This window comes from Megalops cyprinoides, chromosome 1, assembly GCF_013368585.1.
Source record: "Megalops cyprinoides isolate fMegCyp1 chromosome 1, fMegCyp1.pri, whole genome shotgun sequence".
NCBI classification, from domain to species: domain Eukaryota; kingdom Metazoa; phylum Chordata; class Actinopteri; order Elopiformes; family Megalopidae; genus Megalops; species Megalops cyprinoides.
In genome coordinates this window covers 38,511,410-38,529,383 of record NC_050583.1, presented here as the reverse complement: position 1 = coordinate 38,529,383, position 17,974 = coordinate 38,511,410, and the positions used below count along the sequence as shown (strand labels likewise).

General features: G+C 49.2%; 1 protein-coding gene across 1 annotated transcript in view; it reads left to right on the top strand.

Annotated features, from left to right (window-relative positions):
* Positions 1 to 17,974, top strand: part of LOC118784542 (rho GTPase-activating protein 23-like) — a 32,689-nt gene that overhangs the window by 7,040 nt on the left and 7,675 nt on the right. Inside the window, exons 2-11 of the mRNA XM_036538864.1 lie at positions 1,176 to 1,358; positions 4,197 to 4,221; positions 4,618 to 4,710; positions 6,039 to 6,117; positions 7,253 to 7,307; positions 8,768 to 10,304; positions 15,652 to 15,807; positions 16,449 to 16,560; positions 16,825 to 16,864; positions 17,176 to 17,313. Of these exons, the coding sequence (XP_036394757.1) occupies positions 1,176 to 1,358; positions 4,197 to 4,221; positions 4,618 to 4,710; positions 6,039 to 6,117; positions 7,253 to 7,307; positions 8,768 to 10,304; positions 15,652 to 15,807; positions 16,449 to 16,560; positions 16,825 to 16,864; positions 17,176 to 17,313 (2,418 nt within the window). The remainder of the gene's footprint in view (positions 1 to 1,175; positions 1,359 to 4,196; positions 4,222 to 4,617; positions 4,711 to 6,038; positions 6,118 to 7,252; positions 7,308 to 8,767; positions 10,305 to 15,651; positions 15,808 to 16,448; positions 16,561 to 16,824; positions 16,865 to 17,175; positions 17,314 to 17,974) is intronic.

Genomic DNA, 17,974 nt, shown 5'->3' with positions numbered 1-17,974 from the left:
GTGTGCTGTGCAATCGGTACTGAGCTGTTGAAATACCCACCCATTGCTGCTCCTTCTGTACTCTCTGTTCTATTTATTTATATTTATATCATGCTCTTGGAAAAAAGAACTGCCACAGGTTACATTACACAAAAACAGTTCAGGAAATGTCTTATTGGAACAGCTTTCATATAGAAGAATATAGGAACAATATTATTTAAACAATACATACATATCTTTTACAATGGAAAAACAAAAAATGCTGATGAGGAAGGCATGACTAACTGAAAAATTAATGAAAATACTGATGTTTGCCTGATTGCGACTGCAATTCTCTTTCCACTTCCTCAGGATCGCCAATCAGGCCAATCAATATCAGGTGCAGACACAGGGGCTTATGTTACGTTCAACAGGAGCAAGTATCTAGTCACCCCGGAAGACCCCATCTGGGCTACTCCCTTATAATCACCCCAACATTTAGATACAGATGTCTCAAGGCAGGAGGCTTGATAAGGCAACAAGACAATACCAATGGCTTCTTAATGAACTATTTTATCATTTCTAACCTGGTTGAAATGGATTTTCATTTCATTTTCAGTGTTTAAAGAGCTGTTCAGGGACAGGCTTGAGGGTTTAGCCCTGTGGTGAAGAATAAGCTCAGTGTGATTGTGTTGCCATGTGGCCTCACTCAGGAAGCCCCTGATTGGCTGTGTGACCTCCGTCCACACATTCCTCACCGTGGCTCTCAGGTTCTCCCACTGCCCTCCATACAGGCGGAACATTTTGAGGAGTCTCCTACTTTTGGAACTTTTATTTTCCTGTTGTTTCATTCCAAGCCCCCAGTTTATTTTCAGGCCTCCATTGTTGCGTGTACCACGTAGTGCTCGATGAGGCTGATTGTTTGTGTTTAAAATAGCTTCCCTGGACATTCCTGAGCGAGAGGAAGTGACTCAGAAATGCCATGCTGTCCCAGGGGCTTCACCAGTGCAAGTGAAGTCACCTTTCTCAGGGTGTCTTTCCCCGGCATTGTTCTAACAGAGGTCAGAAAATGCTAAGTGGAACTGAGAGGAGAGAAGAATTGAGATAGGCCGAGAGCAGACGGACTGCCGTGCCTCTCTATGTCTCTGATATGACACAAAGCAGCTTGGTAGATTAGCCAATGGTTTTTCTCACATGTGTCTCCATCTATGTTGCAGGCAAAAGGGCGGAGAGATGGGATTTCATCGTCCAATGAGAACGCGCGGCCGGCGTCAGGCGAGGGATTGGCCTGGCAGGGTCCTCGCACCGTGGTCCTGCACAAGAACTCGCAGGGCTTCGGGTTCACGCTGCGCCACTTCATCGTGTACCCGCCTGAGTCCGCCCTACACACGAGCCTCAAGGTGGGTCCTGCTGCAGCCAGCCAATCAGAGGGCTGAGGTACAGGGTGAAGCCAATAGGATGAGGGGATGTGAGGGAAATGGGGGGAATATGGACTCCATGGGAAGAAAGGAGAGAGAAATGGAGTGGGGGGTGGAAACAGGGATGGGAACATGAGGAGGGAACTTGGCCAATGTCTAGTAAATGCTCCAAATTACCTCCAGAGAAGTCCAGAAAGCCACTTCACTTATTTTTAGTCTGTTTTCTGTGTGAATGGAGCTGAACAGAGATGCAGTGCCTTACAAAAGAGTGCAGACCCTTGACCAATTCTCACATTTTACTGAATTAGAAATGACAGCATTTCTGTGAGCCTGTAAGTGTTCGTTTCTGCAAACAGCTTTTCAGTAAAGAGGGCCTCAGAGCTATAGACCAGGCACCTGAACACAAAGGCAGTCGGGCAGTGGCGACGTCCTGAAATCTGCATGGTGCCAGTGGGTGTCGATCGCCTCTGTTTTGGGGTGCGGAGAGGGGCACCCAGCTCTGCAGATGCAGAATGGGCAGCACTCAGCCCGCAAAAACAAGGCCCCTATTCTTTAGGTCCCCTCTGCCAGCCACAGCAGGGGGTTAGTAAATGGACTCCATTGTGGCACTGTGGTATTGAGCGTGTGTGTGGAGCTGGGCAGTACCAGGGTGTGCTACAATGGGACCAGCACCGCAGCGCCCTTAGTCTTTCTCCAGGGAACAGCTTGTGTTGGTCGGAACAGGGAGCCAGAATGCTGCTTGTGTTGGCCTCGTTGGAATCATGCCGCTCAGATCAGCAGTGTGGCCAGGGTACACCAAGTACCGATGTGAGGCACATCTTTTAATGACTGTAGGAACACAGAGTTTGTGAGGGCAGATTGACATTTCATTATTTTAAACTTTGCTGAAAAGACTCCCCACCTAAGATCATCATTTGTCTAATAAAAATCCTATAGAGAGATGTCTTACTGAAGGGATTCTGCTATGCAGAAAGTCTGCTCATCTCTCTCATTCCAGCAGGATAAATCTCCCATGTGATTGGTGGGGTCAGTGGTGCACATGGTGAATTGGAGATACACGGAGAGCAGGACGGATTTCCCAAAGACCCCTCCTCCCCCCCAGCTACGGCTCCTACCGGATGTGCCCCAGCAATGGTGGCTAGAGGGCAGCGTGGTGTCTATTCTGGGGCTGCTCACACTCTTTTCTCTCCTGTAAACCCGGTGCCATTGTCTGGGTCCTCAGGAATGAGCTCGATCAGCGAAGCTAAAGCCGGGGCCCAGCCAGCCCAAACTGCCCAGTCAGCTGTGCCTGTGTGCGTCTGTGTGCGCGTGCCCCCAGCGCCTCCGAGGTCACAGCCGCATTCAGTGTCCTCGGCGCGGTCACACCCACGTGCGTGGCGTCCCCGCCACTCCTCCTGTCACAGGGACGGGACTCCCGGTGTCCTCTCAGTGCTCCCGCTACGCTGCGGCAATGCCAGGGTGCTCCACCTGCGATGAGGGCGGAGCACATTTCAGAGCCAGACTCCCACTCTCACGGTCATCTGTGGTGCCTATGGGATCACCCTGGTGCATTGTGGGTGGTGTCCCCCAGATGGCACTGCTGCTGCATTCTAAATGAGGCGTTTGTGCAGGGGAGCAGAAGGTCATTCGCTTTGACTTGTGTGTTAAAGGAAGGAAGCCAAGGCGTATTTTTGGGTCTCTGGCTTTGAAACGAGCATGCAACTCAAGTACAGCACCCGGCCCTGTGTGGTGCAACAGTGGCTGTGGCTCATGTGGAGGTGTATATGACACAGGAGTCCCACCTGGCTCTGTCCTTGGCCTGCCTGCCTGCCTGGGTGTCTGTCTGCCTGCCTGTCTGCTTCTCATTTACACATCACAGGCTCCCGAAAGGCGCCCCACTGAGACTGCCAACAGCACCCGCCTATTTGTCCTTGTTGTTGTCTTAGAACACCTCCCGTAAAAACAAAGCCATGCTGTTTCATTATAGCTGTTTACCGGGCAGGCAGCTTGTTGTATTTATGTCTTGTGGTGTGACAGCGTTCCTGTTTTAGGGTACAGCACTGCCCTCTGCTGTAAGAACAAAGCAATCTAAGCTCTTTGTCTTCTGCCTCAGATGAGGTCATGCGCTGAATTCTGTATGAGCTGAGGGTCTCAAAAGCGCTGCCTCCACAGGGTGCTGTTATACCCGTTAATGTGGATGTATGTTCATGTCTTTAAAACATGGTTTTTTCATTTGAGGAAAAGGACCAACAAAAGGTTGGGCAAATGACTTTTTTGTTTTGTTTGGTTATTGTCACATCAAGATATTATGTTAATAGTTTCATTGTAACTTGTGCCTGTTGCTAAAGGGGAAATTGCTCAGAGAAGGTTGCATAGCTGATTTCCATTGCTTGCCGCATGAGTGGGTCTATACACATGAAAGGGAATACAGCCTGTGAGAAATCACATTTAAAGACCACCTGCCCTTAGGTTTAAGTTCAAGCCTTAGAGGTCTCCCTGAGAAGATAAGAGGAGCATTTGAACACCTATTAAGACTCGACAATATACTTATTTTGTAATGCTACCCTGAGTTAAGCTGCATTTTAAAAATTAAAATGTGTGGAATGAGTTTTGGATGTAGCTATTGAGCGCACATCTCTGTAACAAAGAGCAGAGGCATTCTGTAACCTGAAAATCTACACTCTGATATCTGTATTGCTCAGTTTTGCTCATTCACCTCATTAGACTGCTCGGCAAAATTGTAAATGAAAGGATGAGGCTCCCCCCTGGTTGTGAGTTGCCATGGCAGCACTCCCAAGTGTGGACAGGTGACTTACAGCCTGTTGTGCGTCTGTGTTGCAGGATGAAGAGAACGGGAATGGGAAGGGTGAGTTCTGTTTTTGTTCTCCAGTACCAGCATGTACAGGGACCTCCAGCATGACATCATCCCTGAGCCAGCTGCTGTCACATGGCTCCCTCTCCTGGAGACACTGGGCCATTGCGCCCTCTTAGAACCTGTTGTTTCATTATATGATTCGTCCGTAGCGTTGCAGTTAAACGCAGTTTAATTATCTGCCGACCAGAACTTTCACATTCCATATGCAACATTTATGTATAGTGATTTATCTTCTTCTAAGCTCGCAATCTCTGTAAAATGATTTAGATATGCATTAATGAACAACACATGCAGTATGCAGTGAAATAATCTTAACTTAAACTATGTGTGTGTGTGTTTGTGTGTGTGCATTTTTTTTTTTTTTTTTTTTTTTTTTTGCACAAACAGGATGCCAGCGGGGTCGGCTTGAGCCGATGGACACCATCTTTGTGAAGAATGTACGAGAAAGAGGCCCAGCCCACCAAGCTGGCTTATGCACAGGTAGGAGGTCTGGAGGTGTTCTGTGTGTGACTGCTCCTTTCTCCCTGCAAACCCTTTGGCCATTTACCAAAGCGTGAGTTCATGTGTGATGCACACATGGGAGCAGACCTATTTGCAATGGAAATGACCCTAATGACAAAAGAACACATCATTGTGTGGACAAAGTTACAAACAAATGGATGAGATCAGAGATGAAAGTCAGGTGTTATGGGAATACTATTTTCTCACACAGATACACACACACACACACACATAGACACACAGACAAACACATCATTAGAGCAGGGAGTGACTACCTTCTCTTTTGCTTTGCTGAATGAAACCAGGTAACCTAAGTGCTATTCCTGTCACAGCCAGGAGAGGAGCCCTTGCCCAGTAAACCCATGCCCTCTCTTTCCCCAGCTTACCACACACTCCCACTTGCATTCCATTTGCCAGCTGGTGTACCTCCTCCCCAATGTAGCTCTCCTCCTCTGACCCCACCCATCCTAGTCCCCCTCGCTGGCACACCTACACTGTTACAATCCCAAGGAAGCGTGTATCCACAGCGCTCCCCCCAGAGGGCTCATTTTTTTGAGTCCTGGAAATATTTCCGTACCTGAATATCCTCCTTCTATGGAATTGACTTCATTGAAAAGTCCCCGGAAAAGGATGCTCTCTCCTGGGATCTGACTTCATCAAGCACTGCGCAGCTTGCTCTTAGGGGGACAAGGGAGCAGTAAGTTATCAGATTAGCAAAAGTCATTTCTTTATAGACGAGAGTGGCCAGGGCAAGGACCTTAAGTTATCCAGAGGGCGGTTGTGATTGTTGTTAACTCACTGTTTGGATACAGTGGTACAACATAAAATGTGTAAAACATGAATGTGTCATTTTTGAATTGTAGGTAACAAAAAATCTGGCAGCTTCTGTATGGTAACCTTGCTTGCACACTGTGCATTTCTTGCACACTGTCTAGATATGGTGACAAAATCAGAGAGTTGGCAGCACTGATAAAGCCATACCGCAAAGGCACAGAGAGCCCAGATACTCAGACCCTGATGCCCCTCCACCCCACTGAAGGAGTCAAAACTATTCTCTGGTACTGCAGAGCACTGTGGGAGATGAACAGTGACCCCCAATCCAGGTCATATGGAATAACACCACAGAAAATTCAAGTGTACTTCAAAGCAGCTGAACATGGGTGACCCCTCGCACCTCCGGTCTTGGTGTGTTTGTTGTGGTGATCACCTGTCGCTCCGATCTGTATGTTTTGGAAGAGGGGCTCAGTGTGAGTATGTGAGACCAGGTAGAGCGCAGTAAGAGGACCGTTGTTGATGTGTGTTTCCAGGGGACCGACTGGTGAAGGTGAATGGGGAAAGTGTTCTGGGAAAGACGTACTCACAAGTGATCGCCCTGATCCAGAACAGGTGAGGATCAGTGCTGAGCGTCCATGGCCCTGAGGCTGAGGGGGACGGGAGGATTTGAACAGTATGGGGAGCCCGGTCCTTCTTTTCACTCCTCTTCTAGTTTTAACATGCATTCCCAACCATTCATGTTGCAATTGCATCTCTGTTTTAGTTGTTTTAATAGTCACAACGAGTATGATTTCCAGTAAAATTTGCCATATTCCTTCTGTAATCCTGCTGTACATTGGCATAACACCTCAGGTTGAGTTGTGTATCAGCAGCTTATAACCAGTGATAACCTTCCCTTGAGAGTGCTTCTGAGCTGCAAGTCAGTTTCTTGCCTGATAGAAATACACAGCAAATCGTGCTGGGTGTCATGTTTCACGAGTCATGAGAGACTGCCAATGACAGCTAGCCATTTGGTTACATAATGTGCCAACTACAAGCAGCTTTTTTTCTGGAAACTGTTTCTTGGCTGTATAGGCACATACAGCAAAAGGCCATGGAGGGAAAAAGAGCTGAAAGTAGAATACCAGAACAGCAAACCAGAAACATGCTGGATAGAAGTAGATGAGGAACTCGCTGGGCTGTAGTGGGAACATGAGGGCTTATTGAACTTGTCCATAAACAGCAACCTCTAAGTATGATAGGAGCAAAGAAATAGCTGCACTGCTCAATAAAAAAAACCATTGATGACTTTGAGTTATGGGAAGTTATGCTTTGTTACCTTGCTGCAATATAGGGCAGTGGGTGGAGCCATATGGCTTGTAAATCAGTTCCAAGGTGGTGACACACTCCCCCAAATTCAAAACCGGTGCAGTGCATTAGCCCCAACTCCTCGATTGTGCAGCAGTCCACTCATTAAGTGTGTCAGGTTCACTCGCAGTAAAAATGCTTAATAAAGTAATGTTCAAGGACTACATGCTTAGTCTAGTGTAGGTCAGTGTGATTCAGGACAGTCTAGTCCTAACATGATCAATCTAATTCTAACATGTATGCCATTTAGCTACATTCATTGTGACAAAAACTGTGAAAATTGTGGCATGTCGTCTTCTGTTGATATCAAGTGATGTGTCATAACGCAGGTGGTTGAATTGTTAATTCATGATTCATCACCTCCTCTTGCCTGCCTCTCTTCCTCTCTGTTTTATTGCAGTGAGAGTGTCCTGGAGCTCTCTATCATGCCAAAAGATGAAGACGTGCTGCAGCTGGTAAGTGTGAGTATGATCTTTCTGTCTCAGTATACACACACACACACACGCACAGACAGAGGTGTGCATGTACGCACACACTCACTCAGACGTACACACACATGCATACAGGTAAAGCCACCCTCCCCTGTCATTTGTTACACAGGTTTTTTTGGAAACTACATAGACACAGAAAGACAGAACTGATAATCAAAGCTGATATCAAAAGTTTTTTTCTTTTCAAACAGATGTGCTTTCTGTTTCTCAAGAGTTTGGTCATCTGTTATAATCGCTAAGATTTAGAGCATGCAGAGGCATGTATGTTTTTGCAAAATAAAATCAGTTACATAAATATGCCTGTTGTGATTTGGTAGGAAGTGAACAAGTGAAAGAACTACTTGGGCTCGCCTGAAGTGTGAGTCAGTCCAGTAAACTCTATGGCATGCAGCACTATATGGTGATTATGCCACATGGGCTGGTCAGGGCCATAAACCACACCAATTCTGCTTCCTGTGGCGTAACACACAAACAATTGCACACGCAGGCCGACACAAATAACACACAACACATTGTGCAATGCTGGTTTTGTGAATCACGAACAAGACTGGGAGACGCGTTGCCCTAGTCTCCCAAACACAGTCTACCCTTCTACCCTTTCCCCGTCCACTCCCCTTCCCCAGACACCCCTCGCACCAGGCCCCCGCCCCCAAGGCTTTCGCCCCCTCTCTAGACCACCCCTTTCTCTCAGCGCCTGCATCAGCTGCATTCCTGGGGTGACATCACCAGCCCCCGTACCCCTCCCTCAGTGGCTGGGAGGGCGTGGCCAGTGTGAAGACACCACTCTGAGCCCAGCCGAGAGAGAGAGAGAGGGAGGAGAGAGAATGAGAGAGTAGAGAAGGAGAGCCATTCTGAAAGCATGAGAGAGTCTGAGTGAGGTACAAAAAGAGACTGTTCACTGGATTTAAGGCTTGTGAACAGATTTGAAACGTCTGGATACCTTTTTGGGAATACTTTGTGTCAAAGTGTCTCTCTTTGCTTGCCCAAAGAGAGGGGAGAACCTGTTGCTTCCAGAAGCCACAGAGATAAACTCTGAAGACGCTGAAGCTTTATTCTTCGCTTGATTTCACTGCATACAGGGTGTGTAATGCTGTCTCTCACAAATTCTTTGTAGCTGTTCCCTGATCTTGGCAATTTCCTCTTGCAAGTTGGCAGTCACCTAGTGTTTGCACTAGAGGTCTCGTCTGTGGCAGTAGGGGTGGTATGTCATAGGGTCGAATGGTGCTGCTGAAGGTTCATTTTTTAAAGTAGAGGGCCCACGCACACAGAGCTTTGAACACTCATTCCCACAAGACCAGTCACCGCACAAAACAGATGGACATAAACAGGAGGCTTTGGCGCCGTCCTGCTCTTTCTCTCCCCTCTGTCCGTACTCTTCCTCCACACGTCCTCCTCTCACTCTGCCCTTTGTCTTTCCCCCACAGGCATACTCTCAGGATGCCTACTTGAAGGGCAATGAACCCTACACGGGGGGAGCCCAGAACCTGCCCGACCCGCCACCCATCTCATACCCACGCAGCAAGGCCCAGCAGCCTCCCGCCGCGCCGGTGCCCACGGGCCAGAACCAGCTGGACAACAGGAGCTGCTGGCCGGGCTCGTCCGTGCCGCCCTCCCCGCTGGACAACCGCTCTGGGGACGGCAGCGCAGCGGGCTGGCAAGAGGGGCGGGGCGTGGACCCCAGGGCAGGCGGCAGCGGCGCAAGCCCTGCCCACCGGTCCGGGGAGGTCAAGTATGCAGCAGGCGCCGGTGGCCGGGCCCACTCCGCCTCGTCAGGGGGGGCCCTCGTCAGCCCTCTGCACTTCCACTTTGCCAACCACAATGCCGCCATCGTCTCGGCCTCTCAGCCCCAGCCGCACTCCGGCGGCCTCAGCAAGAGCGAGCGCTGCCAGCAGGCCCTGACGGACTGGTACTACAGCCAGGTGCCGGAGCGGACGGGCGGCGCCATGCCCCCGCGCCACCGCTCCTACTCCCAGGACCGCCTCGCCGAGGTGGGGGCGGCGCTGGGGCACCACCGCGGGGGCTGGCCGCACAGTGCCTCCCAGGACACCCTGCTGCTGCAGCATGGCTCTGCTCCTCAAGGTGACCCGTACTGGGCCGGGGGATGGGGTACCCCGTACGGCCAGGCCTCCAACCGGGCCCGCTCGGAGAACCTTTTGGCCACCGCCTATGACCGCTGCGGACGCTCAAACGAGACTCTGGACCAGGCGGCGGCGCTGGTCTCTCCCCGGTTTGAGAGGCCAGCGTGGCTTTTGCAGGCCCAGCAGGCCCCACCTAGAACTGAGGGCCAGCAGAGGCCGGGGAATCACTGCGGCGGCACATCGGCACCCTCTGCTGGCAGGCAGGCGCAGGCACAGCAGCAGCAGGCGGCCTCACACTCCCAGTCGGCCGCCCAGCCCAGGCGGCTCCCCACACAGGCCATGGACGAGCAGCCAGTGGGCTACCGTAGCTACAGCCCCTCCTTCTACCGCAAGGCGGGCCGCCTGATGCAGGCGCACTCCTTCAGGGACCCTACATATTCAGGACCGCACTTCTCCTGGACACCCACTCCAAAAACCAGTCCCCCAGACAGCGTCTCTGCCGCCACCTCCATACCCTGCTCCTCCTCGCCCCCTGCCACCACGCCTGAGCCCCAGAACGGAGCCTGCCGACAGTCCAGCCACGAGAGGGTGGGGGAGGAGCGGGAGGCGGTAGCCCAAACTCAGGAGGTGGTGCTGAGGCAAAAGCCGCCCACAGGCAGACGTACCTCCCACGCGCTGCGGCACCCCCACTACGCCCTGCCCATTGATGCTGCCGAGCCGCCCGGGTTCCCCGCCGAGTCCCACGACTCGGCCCCAGGCCCCACCCCAGCCCCAGCCCCCGCCCCCGCTGCACCGCGCCAGGGGGGCGCCTCCCGCCGTGCCAATGGCAGCCTACCACCCCTGCCCGTGGAGGATGACTCACTGGCCTCCATCCCTTTCATAGGTGAGACCCACTTCCCCCAAGCCACACAGCTCCAATCTGCAGCTGTCTGTTCTTCGGTGCCAAACACACAACTAACCTCAGACAAGACCTAGATCAAAAGCACACTCATAGGAATGACTGGGCTGTGTTATGCTGTGGATGTGTGTTATGCTGGAAGGGTCCAAGTGTAAGGGACCCTGCTCCACAATGTACTCAATGTGCTCCACAATGTATCTCACTGTAGACTCGAGCACCATGGTGATCACAGTGACTCCCAGTGACACTCTGCAGTGACACACCCTTGCAGTGACACAGTCAGCACTCTGTCTGCTGTTCTCACGCTGCACCCATGACTGCTTTGCATTCTGTTTTGCATGTAGGGATGACTGCAGTGGCTGGGTTTAGTGGCCTGTGCAGGGGAACGTGTCAGAGCCTTTTCTTACTGCATGCTCCCACATTCTCTTCTTTCTTCTTTTTCAGGCTTTCGCTTACATTACACATTGGGTACCTCTTTTTTCATGTGTCTTGAGTGTACTTGTGACTGTGGATGCAGATAGCTACAGAGGGTGGTGGATTCAGCTCTCCTTACATACACACACACACGAACATGTACACACACACACATACACACACACACACCGAAGCACCATTCCCCTCGGATTTGAGGATAGGCTTGAGAGAGTGTGTGAGAGTGTGAGAGTCCTTATTATAAACTTGGTATATTAGGTGCTTCTGATATTTTGAAATGAAGTCTTTTTAGGCTAATGAGATATACTGTTAGACTTAGCTTCTTCTACTGTTAAAGTACTGCAGTAGGAGTAATGTTGAGAACATCAGCTTGCTGTGAACCTTTCGATTCTACCCTTTGAGGTCATTGGGTTCATTTCAGGTTTCCCTGACTCTGTGGGTCTTGCGTAACATTGGCAGTTCCTCAGGTGCCTCAGCCGTTCTGCCCAGGAGATGGGAATCTTTTGGTGACACCTGATATCTTACTGATTATCGTAGTGTTTTCTTTTCCCTCCTGATCCATTTCCCTGTATCTCATCTTTAACAGGAATCAGGGCAGGAACATGTCTTAGCCTTCTAAAAAGAGCTGTAATCATTGCCTTTACCTGCAGCAGAGTGTATAGCTTGAATGCAAAACTCATAACTGCAAGAGACTATAATTCCTTTGTGTAGTATGGGAAAGGTAGAGATTAGGGTTCCAAGGGTGGATATCTGGACCTATTACACCTATTTATGTGTTTGTATGCGTGTGTGTGTGTGTGTGTGTGTGTGTGTGTGGGTGTGGGTGTGTGTGTATGTGAGAGAGAGAGAAAGAGAAAGAGAAAGAGAGAGAGATAGACTGTGTAACATAAAAGAACTATACTTCCTTTTGACACTCTAGATCACCTATTGTAACACTGTCTTTTTAATTTTAATTATTTTCACTTCAGCTTTTCATCATTAAATTTTTCTTATTTAGTACGTCTTCTTCTTCTTCTTCTTCTTATTATTATTATTATTATTATTCCCATTTGTTTACAAAAGGAGAATGTGTTTGCTTCAGCATCGTAAATGTGTATTTGCTGCGAAGCAAACTGCAGGTGGAATTGAACAGAGAGGTGGAGGCAGGAGCTGTGCTCCAGCATGCGCCCATCACTCCCCTGCTGGGTGTGCTGACCCTTGCCTCCCACTTTGCGTGATGAAACGGAAAGCTGTCAGCTGACACGCTCCCTCTGGGACAAGCATGGTGGCTTTGTAGAAAAGTGAACTGAGCACAGGGACTGAAGTCGAGATCCAAATCACTGAGCGTTTGAAGAGCACAAAGGGCTGTGCTTAGTCTGAGTGAGGGCACCTGGAAGAAGTTTATCATATTCCAGGTAAAATCCATAAAAAAGGCTTTGGCTAGACATGCTGAGCAAACACTTTATAAATTGAAGCCACGGGGCTAAAATTAATTGTGGTCTGACCAAACACCTTACCCGAGTATACAGAAAAAAAGAAAGTTAAAGTTGATTTATAGCTGACATGGAAACACAGATTAACCTGTGTCACACACTCCTCCTCACACACTCCTCCCCACACACTCACACACTCAACCTAGTGATGGTATTTTATTCACACCTAATAGCTTTGATATTGTAGTGCATTTTACTAAAGATTTAAAGGAGTGTTGAAAGCATTACACGTTATCCAGAATTTATTTTTTTTTTTAAATTTGCCTTCCGTTTTGCATATGTGGTTATTATTTTCAAGGAAATGAAAATGCATGGTACATAAGCATATGTAAGTACTCTATTTATTTGATTCAAGGTTGTGTCATTTTGACAGTTTTAATATTGTTATATTGGGGTTGGTTTGTATCCAGTGGCAACCTACATTTGTGTACTCTACCAGATTGGTAGTTTTTTATTTTCTCTTTTCTCTTTTTTTGAACTGAAATGAAGCTGAAATCAGGTTTAGCTTACTTTCATTTTGATAGCAGCAGCGTTGCAGTTCTTTGCTGTTTTTTGAGGCATGTTCATCATTTTCTGAAACCTTTATATTGCTTACCTTGTGTTGTTACCCAAGCTATGCTAAAGGTACAGATGGCAAATTTTACCATATCTGCAATATCTGCAAACAATTGTATGTGAAATGTTTTGATATCCAGAGTTGCCTGTTGATTACAGAACAGGTGTGCGCAGCTCTGACTCGGGCTTCAACAGCGCCGGTTGACAAGTCAGAACACCTCAGCAGTGGCGCACACAGAGACAGAACCCTCTCAGAATGAAAAGCAAAACAACGTCTTACTGTGGCATGAGGTGAAGAATTACCCGAAACTCCGCTTTCGAGGCCACAAGCTGAGGCACGTTTAATGGCTGAGGACTGAAACTAGGATGCTTACAGTTGATGGGCCTGCCTCCCTTTCTCTTGCATGCTCAAGGCTGATATTATCGAGCCCTGCGTGCCTGCAGCGTTGCCTCGTGTCTTCGTTCTGCTCAGTCTGAATGAGGCCTTAGGCTTTGGGGTGCTCCTAAACCTTCTTCTCTGTGTTCTAAATTCGACGGACGAACAGGTTGACCTCAGCCACTCACGGCTTCTGTTGTTGCCGTGGCCATTTTTGGGTCATCGCATAAGGGGAATTTCTGGATTTTCCTGATAATTAATGACTGTCTGTGGAATGGTAATTTCAGGTGCTTCTAGGCTTTACTGAAACCGGCGTGCAATAGAAACAAGGTCAACAGTTTTCCAAAGGGAAATAGAATATCAGATGTTACAGTAAGGGGGAACTGAAATGGGTAGAATGGACTCTGATTTATGCCCTTAATCCCAGGCCAGTGTACAGCTGCATGCGTGTGCACTTTGGAGTGTCTCCTTGCTCCACTCAATCACACAGCAGTGTGACACTTGATTGTGACAGTGGGCCGTTGTCACAGGGATAAAGTGCGTCCCCCTGCTCCTATAAGCCCAGATAAGTCAAACCTAGAAAAGCATGGAGGAGAGACAGGATTCACTTTAGGCTTCCTTTCAAGGGTCACGGGTCGAGGTCATCAGGGACTGAATGTAATTCCTTTGCAGTGCTCTTGTTGGGTTCTGGAACATTCCTTTGCCTATCCACTAATGGGGAAAGACTGAGAGAGTAGTGGGTGGAGCAGCCTACGCCCAGGCCAGGCCTGCTATTTGATTTGTGGTGTCAGTGTGAGCTTTGTTTGGATGAACTGAAGCAATCAAATCATTTTCTGCTAACTCAATTTTATTTGGCACAACACTCTTCACAGTGGTTTTGTTCAGGGCTTTTACAGTTGAGCTTTTTCTCAAGGTGAACTCTGAGAAAAGGAGGAACAAGAGATGCTGTGCTCATACAGAAACTCCATCACGCCCGATAGTGTAGAGGTCTCCTGAAGAGGACGTGGGGTTTAATGCGGGACTCCTCTGACCTCCGGCTTGTCCCTCAGAAAGAAAGAGTGTTTCTGTTTTGTGATGCAGTGGTGGCAGGGTTAATGATGACTTTTTCTGCTGTCTGCCATAAACAGCTGAATTCCAGTCATTTCTACTCCCAGCCTCACACGCATGCATGCAGCATCTGAACAGCACATGGGAGTGTCCCCAACCAGTAGAGAGAGAGGGCGAGTGTTAGGACAAGTTATGAGAGGAAGGAGTGAAAATGGAGAGGAAGAAAGAGAGAATCATCAAGACTTTGGCAAACCATGGATGTAACTCCTTTCTGCCAATGAAGGCATTTGTATTTGATGTAGATAGGGAGGAAAACAGAGAGAGAAGGAGAGAGGCATTTGAATTAGATGGTAGGAGAGAATGAGAGAGAGAGGGAGAGAGAGAGACCACTGATACACTCTGCCCCTTCAGAGTGGTGCTCTGCTTCCCCCTACTGTCCGGTAAGAGTATTGCGTGGGGTGGAGCAGTTCAAGGGAGAGGAATTGAAAGTGAGTTTGAGAGTGTCACATAATGACTTCACTGCCACTGCATGTGAGAATTACTGCAAAGGGTGTCTTTAGGGGAAGAGGAGGAGAGGGTTGACTTGTTTCAGATTTCCTCATCTCTCTCCCTCCACTGTGTGCGTCACTACTAATTGGCCCCTCACCACATTGACAGGGGTATTGTCACAGAAGCACTCTGTCTCGGATGGGTTATTCCAGTGGGTGTGTGGGGAATTGCAACACATTCACAAAGGGATTTCACAGGAATGCTGTGTCACATGTTATGCCTCTGTCACTGGTATCAACAGGTCAAGTGACAGACAAAATCAAAGGCAATTAACATAATCCAACAAATGGTTCAATGAGCAGCAAACCCATCTACATACATACACACACACACACACACACACATAAATACACTTGAAGAACTGAAACTCTGTGTTCTCTCTGAGTAAGACGTGCTTGTCATTTTCACACAAAGAGCTACTAATATCAAGACTGGAGACGCAGGTATTACGGAGGGGGAATTCTGTCTGTATGTCTGTCTGTTCCTTTCATTGTGTCGATGTATTCGTAGATATCTCCTCCATAGCAACGGACCATGGGCTGGTGAGGGGCACTCTGTCCAAGTTCCCTTTCTGTGTCCTATGCTTTCCACTCAAATAACTGTGTGCTGTGGTTTTCCCCGCCCTGTCTGTGACTGTCCCCTCTCCCTGCAGCGGGAGGATCCGGGAACACTGCCCTGTGAAGTCTGAGTGTGTGAGTGAGAGTGCACGTGACTGTATGAACGTGGAGCTGTGATGTGCTTCGCAGTGTTTGTTTGCAGTGTAAATTGTGCGTGTGTGTGTGTGTGTGTGTGTGTGTGTGTGCGTGCACGCGCGTGTGTGTAACCCAGTAACCTGGCGGTGCCTCGTGGCCCTGCCTCTCTGTCCCTTCCCTCCTCCCCTCCCCGCTCCCCGACCCCACAGATGAGCCAACGAGTCCCAGCGCCGACCTGCGTGCCCGCCACGTGCCTGCCTCCTCAGTGGTGTCCAGCGCCATGAGCTCCGCGCCCGCCGTCACCACCAGCCCCGCCTCCCCCACCTTCACCTTCCCCCTCACCAGGCTCTTCTCCCACGACTGCAGTGAGTGTCACCCCTCCCCCCCCCACCCACCGCACGCCCCTGCATGCCTGCATGACTCGCCCGTCCCACACTCCACTCCTGCAGGTGGAACAGGGGGGCAGGGATGCTCCGCCTTCGCCTCCGTGTCGCTGAGTGAGGGTGACCTCTCGGGAGGAGACTCATCCTCGATTAAAAGAGCAAAAGGAATTTCGGCAGTAAAAGAGAGAGTCCGAGGACTGATGTGGGCTTTCCAGGATCTATCCCTCCACGCTCTGCCCGTGAGCTCAGGACTGATCCATGTTTCTGCAGGCAGACAGATCCAGTGGCTCAAGCGTCTCTCTCATTTGACTGAGCTGCGAGGCACGGTAAAGCTGTCCCTCCAGACTGCGGCAGCCGTGTAGAAATGAGCAAAGTGACGTGCGGTGGCCGTGGGGTCCCTGTCTCAGTCCCCCTCTCCGCCCCGCCCCGCCCCGCCTCCCCACCCACCAGCCTCCCCCTTCTGCTCTGTCCTGTCTTGTCGTCCCTCACTCCCTTCTTCTTTTCTCCTCGCCAAAGTGACGGTGTCCGTGGTCCATGTCGGTCTTCTCATCTCCATCCTCTCTCTCTCCCCTTCCCTTCCTCTCTTCCTCGCTCTCTCTCCCTCTGTGTCTCTCTCTGAGCAGGCAGTATCAAGGCTAGCCGCCGCTCCTCCTACCTGCTTGCCATCACCACCGAGCGCTCCAAGTCATGTGACGAGGGCCTCAACACTTTCCGTGAGGAAGGCCGTGTATTCTCGTGAGTTGTGTGGGCGTGGGAGGGGAAGATTTGGGAGGCCCCTTCACTTGAGGCATTACGGGGTGTTAAGAAAAGAGGAGGAGAATTAATGTAATTTGGGGTATTCTATTTGGTGCAGAAACATAAAACTCTAAACCTCTGTTCCTCATTGCAAAGTTAGTGTCAGATTACAGGGCAAAGTGCTGGAAGGATGATTATTTTTTTGACATAGCTTAGCCTCTTCACTTAAATCCATATTATTGTGCTCTGCCTCTCTCTCTTCAGGAGACTACCAAAAAGAGTCAAAAGCTTTTTCACAGATGGGGTGAGTTTTTTCACATTTTATGCTGACAGACTTAATGCAACTGTTTCAACCTATCTAGTTTACACAACAAATTAATCACATATACTGGCAAAGAAAGAGCAGGTTTCCTTGTTAATGAATGTGTGCATGTTATGGAGTTGACTTGATATTAATAATAACTTAAAAATCACGCCTTTCATTTTTAGTTGCAAAACAAAGTGCTTTACAGAGGCAAATGAACGAACAGTGAAAAAGTCCCTCACATGCCTCTCCTAAGCACATACAGCTTTATCCACCCCATATGTGACTGCCCCTCCCTCTCTGTGCAACAGTCCCTGGACAGCTTGGGGTCGGCAGAGGACACTCGCTCCAAGCGCCACTCCACCTCGGAGCTGGGCAACCTGTCCTTCAGCGACGTGCGGAGGGAGGGCTGGCTGCACTACAAACAGATCCTCACAGAGAAGGGCAAGGTGAGGGCCCCACCTAAGGCACTGTGGGAGCTGACAGCAGACACCCGCGTTTCAGCAAAGCGGCCGGCTGCATCTGATGAACTGGCTGCTGCTGAGCGGATGGGAGCATGGGGGTGGGGGTGTGTTTCGTCCAAAGGGTGCCTAGGGCTGACCGATAAAAGAACAGCAGTGCTTCACAGTGCCTCGCAGTTATCCATTAACACGTATGTCTAACTGAAGCTCACGGCAGGCTCCTGAGCTTTAAATAGGGGAGGCTAAAATTATACCTTCAAACTTCTATTTTTTGTGAACTTGTTCATTGTTTTTTAACTTCATAGTTTATAGTTTATTAGATTTTGCTCCTTAACTTCACACTTTTTATTGCCCTAAGAACATTCATGTAATGAATGCAAGGTGACAAAAGGCCACACAACCATGTTAGATACAATTAGATGCATTAGACAAGTGGTGATTGCTGAAAGCCATTGTAATTCTACAGGCTCTGGGCATCATGTACCTGAGTGTAGGTCAAATGCTTTTAGCCAAATCTTTTTTACACTCACGAGTCTCCTCTGCTGGAGCTTGAAATTAATTGTGAAGTTTTCAGGAAAAGGTCATTTGGAAGTACATCTCCATGGACATCACACACCAAGTAAATGGTTCCTTTATGAGGCTGATAAGT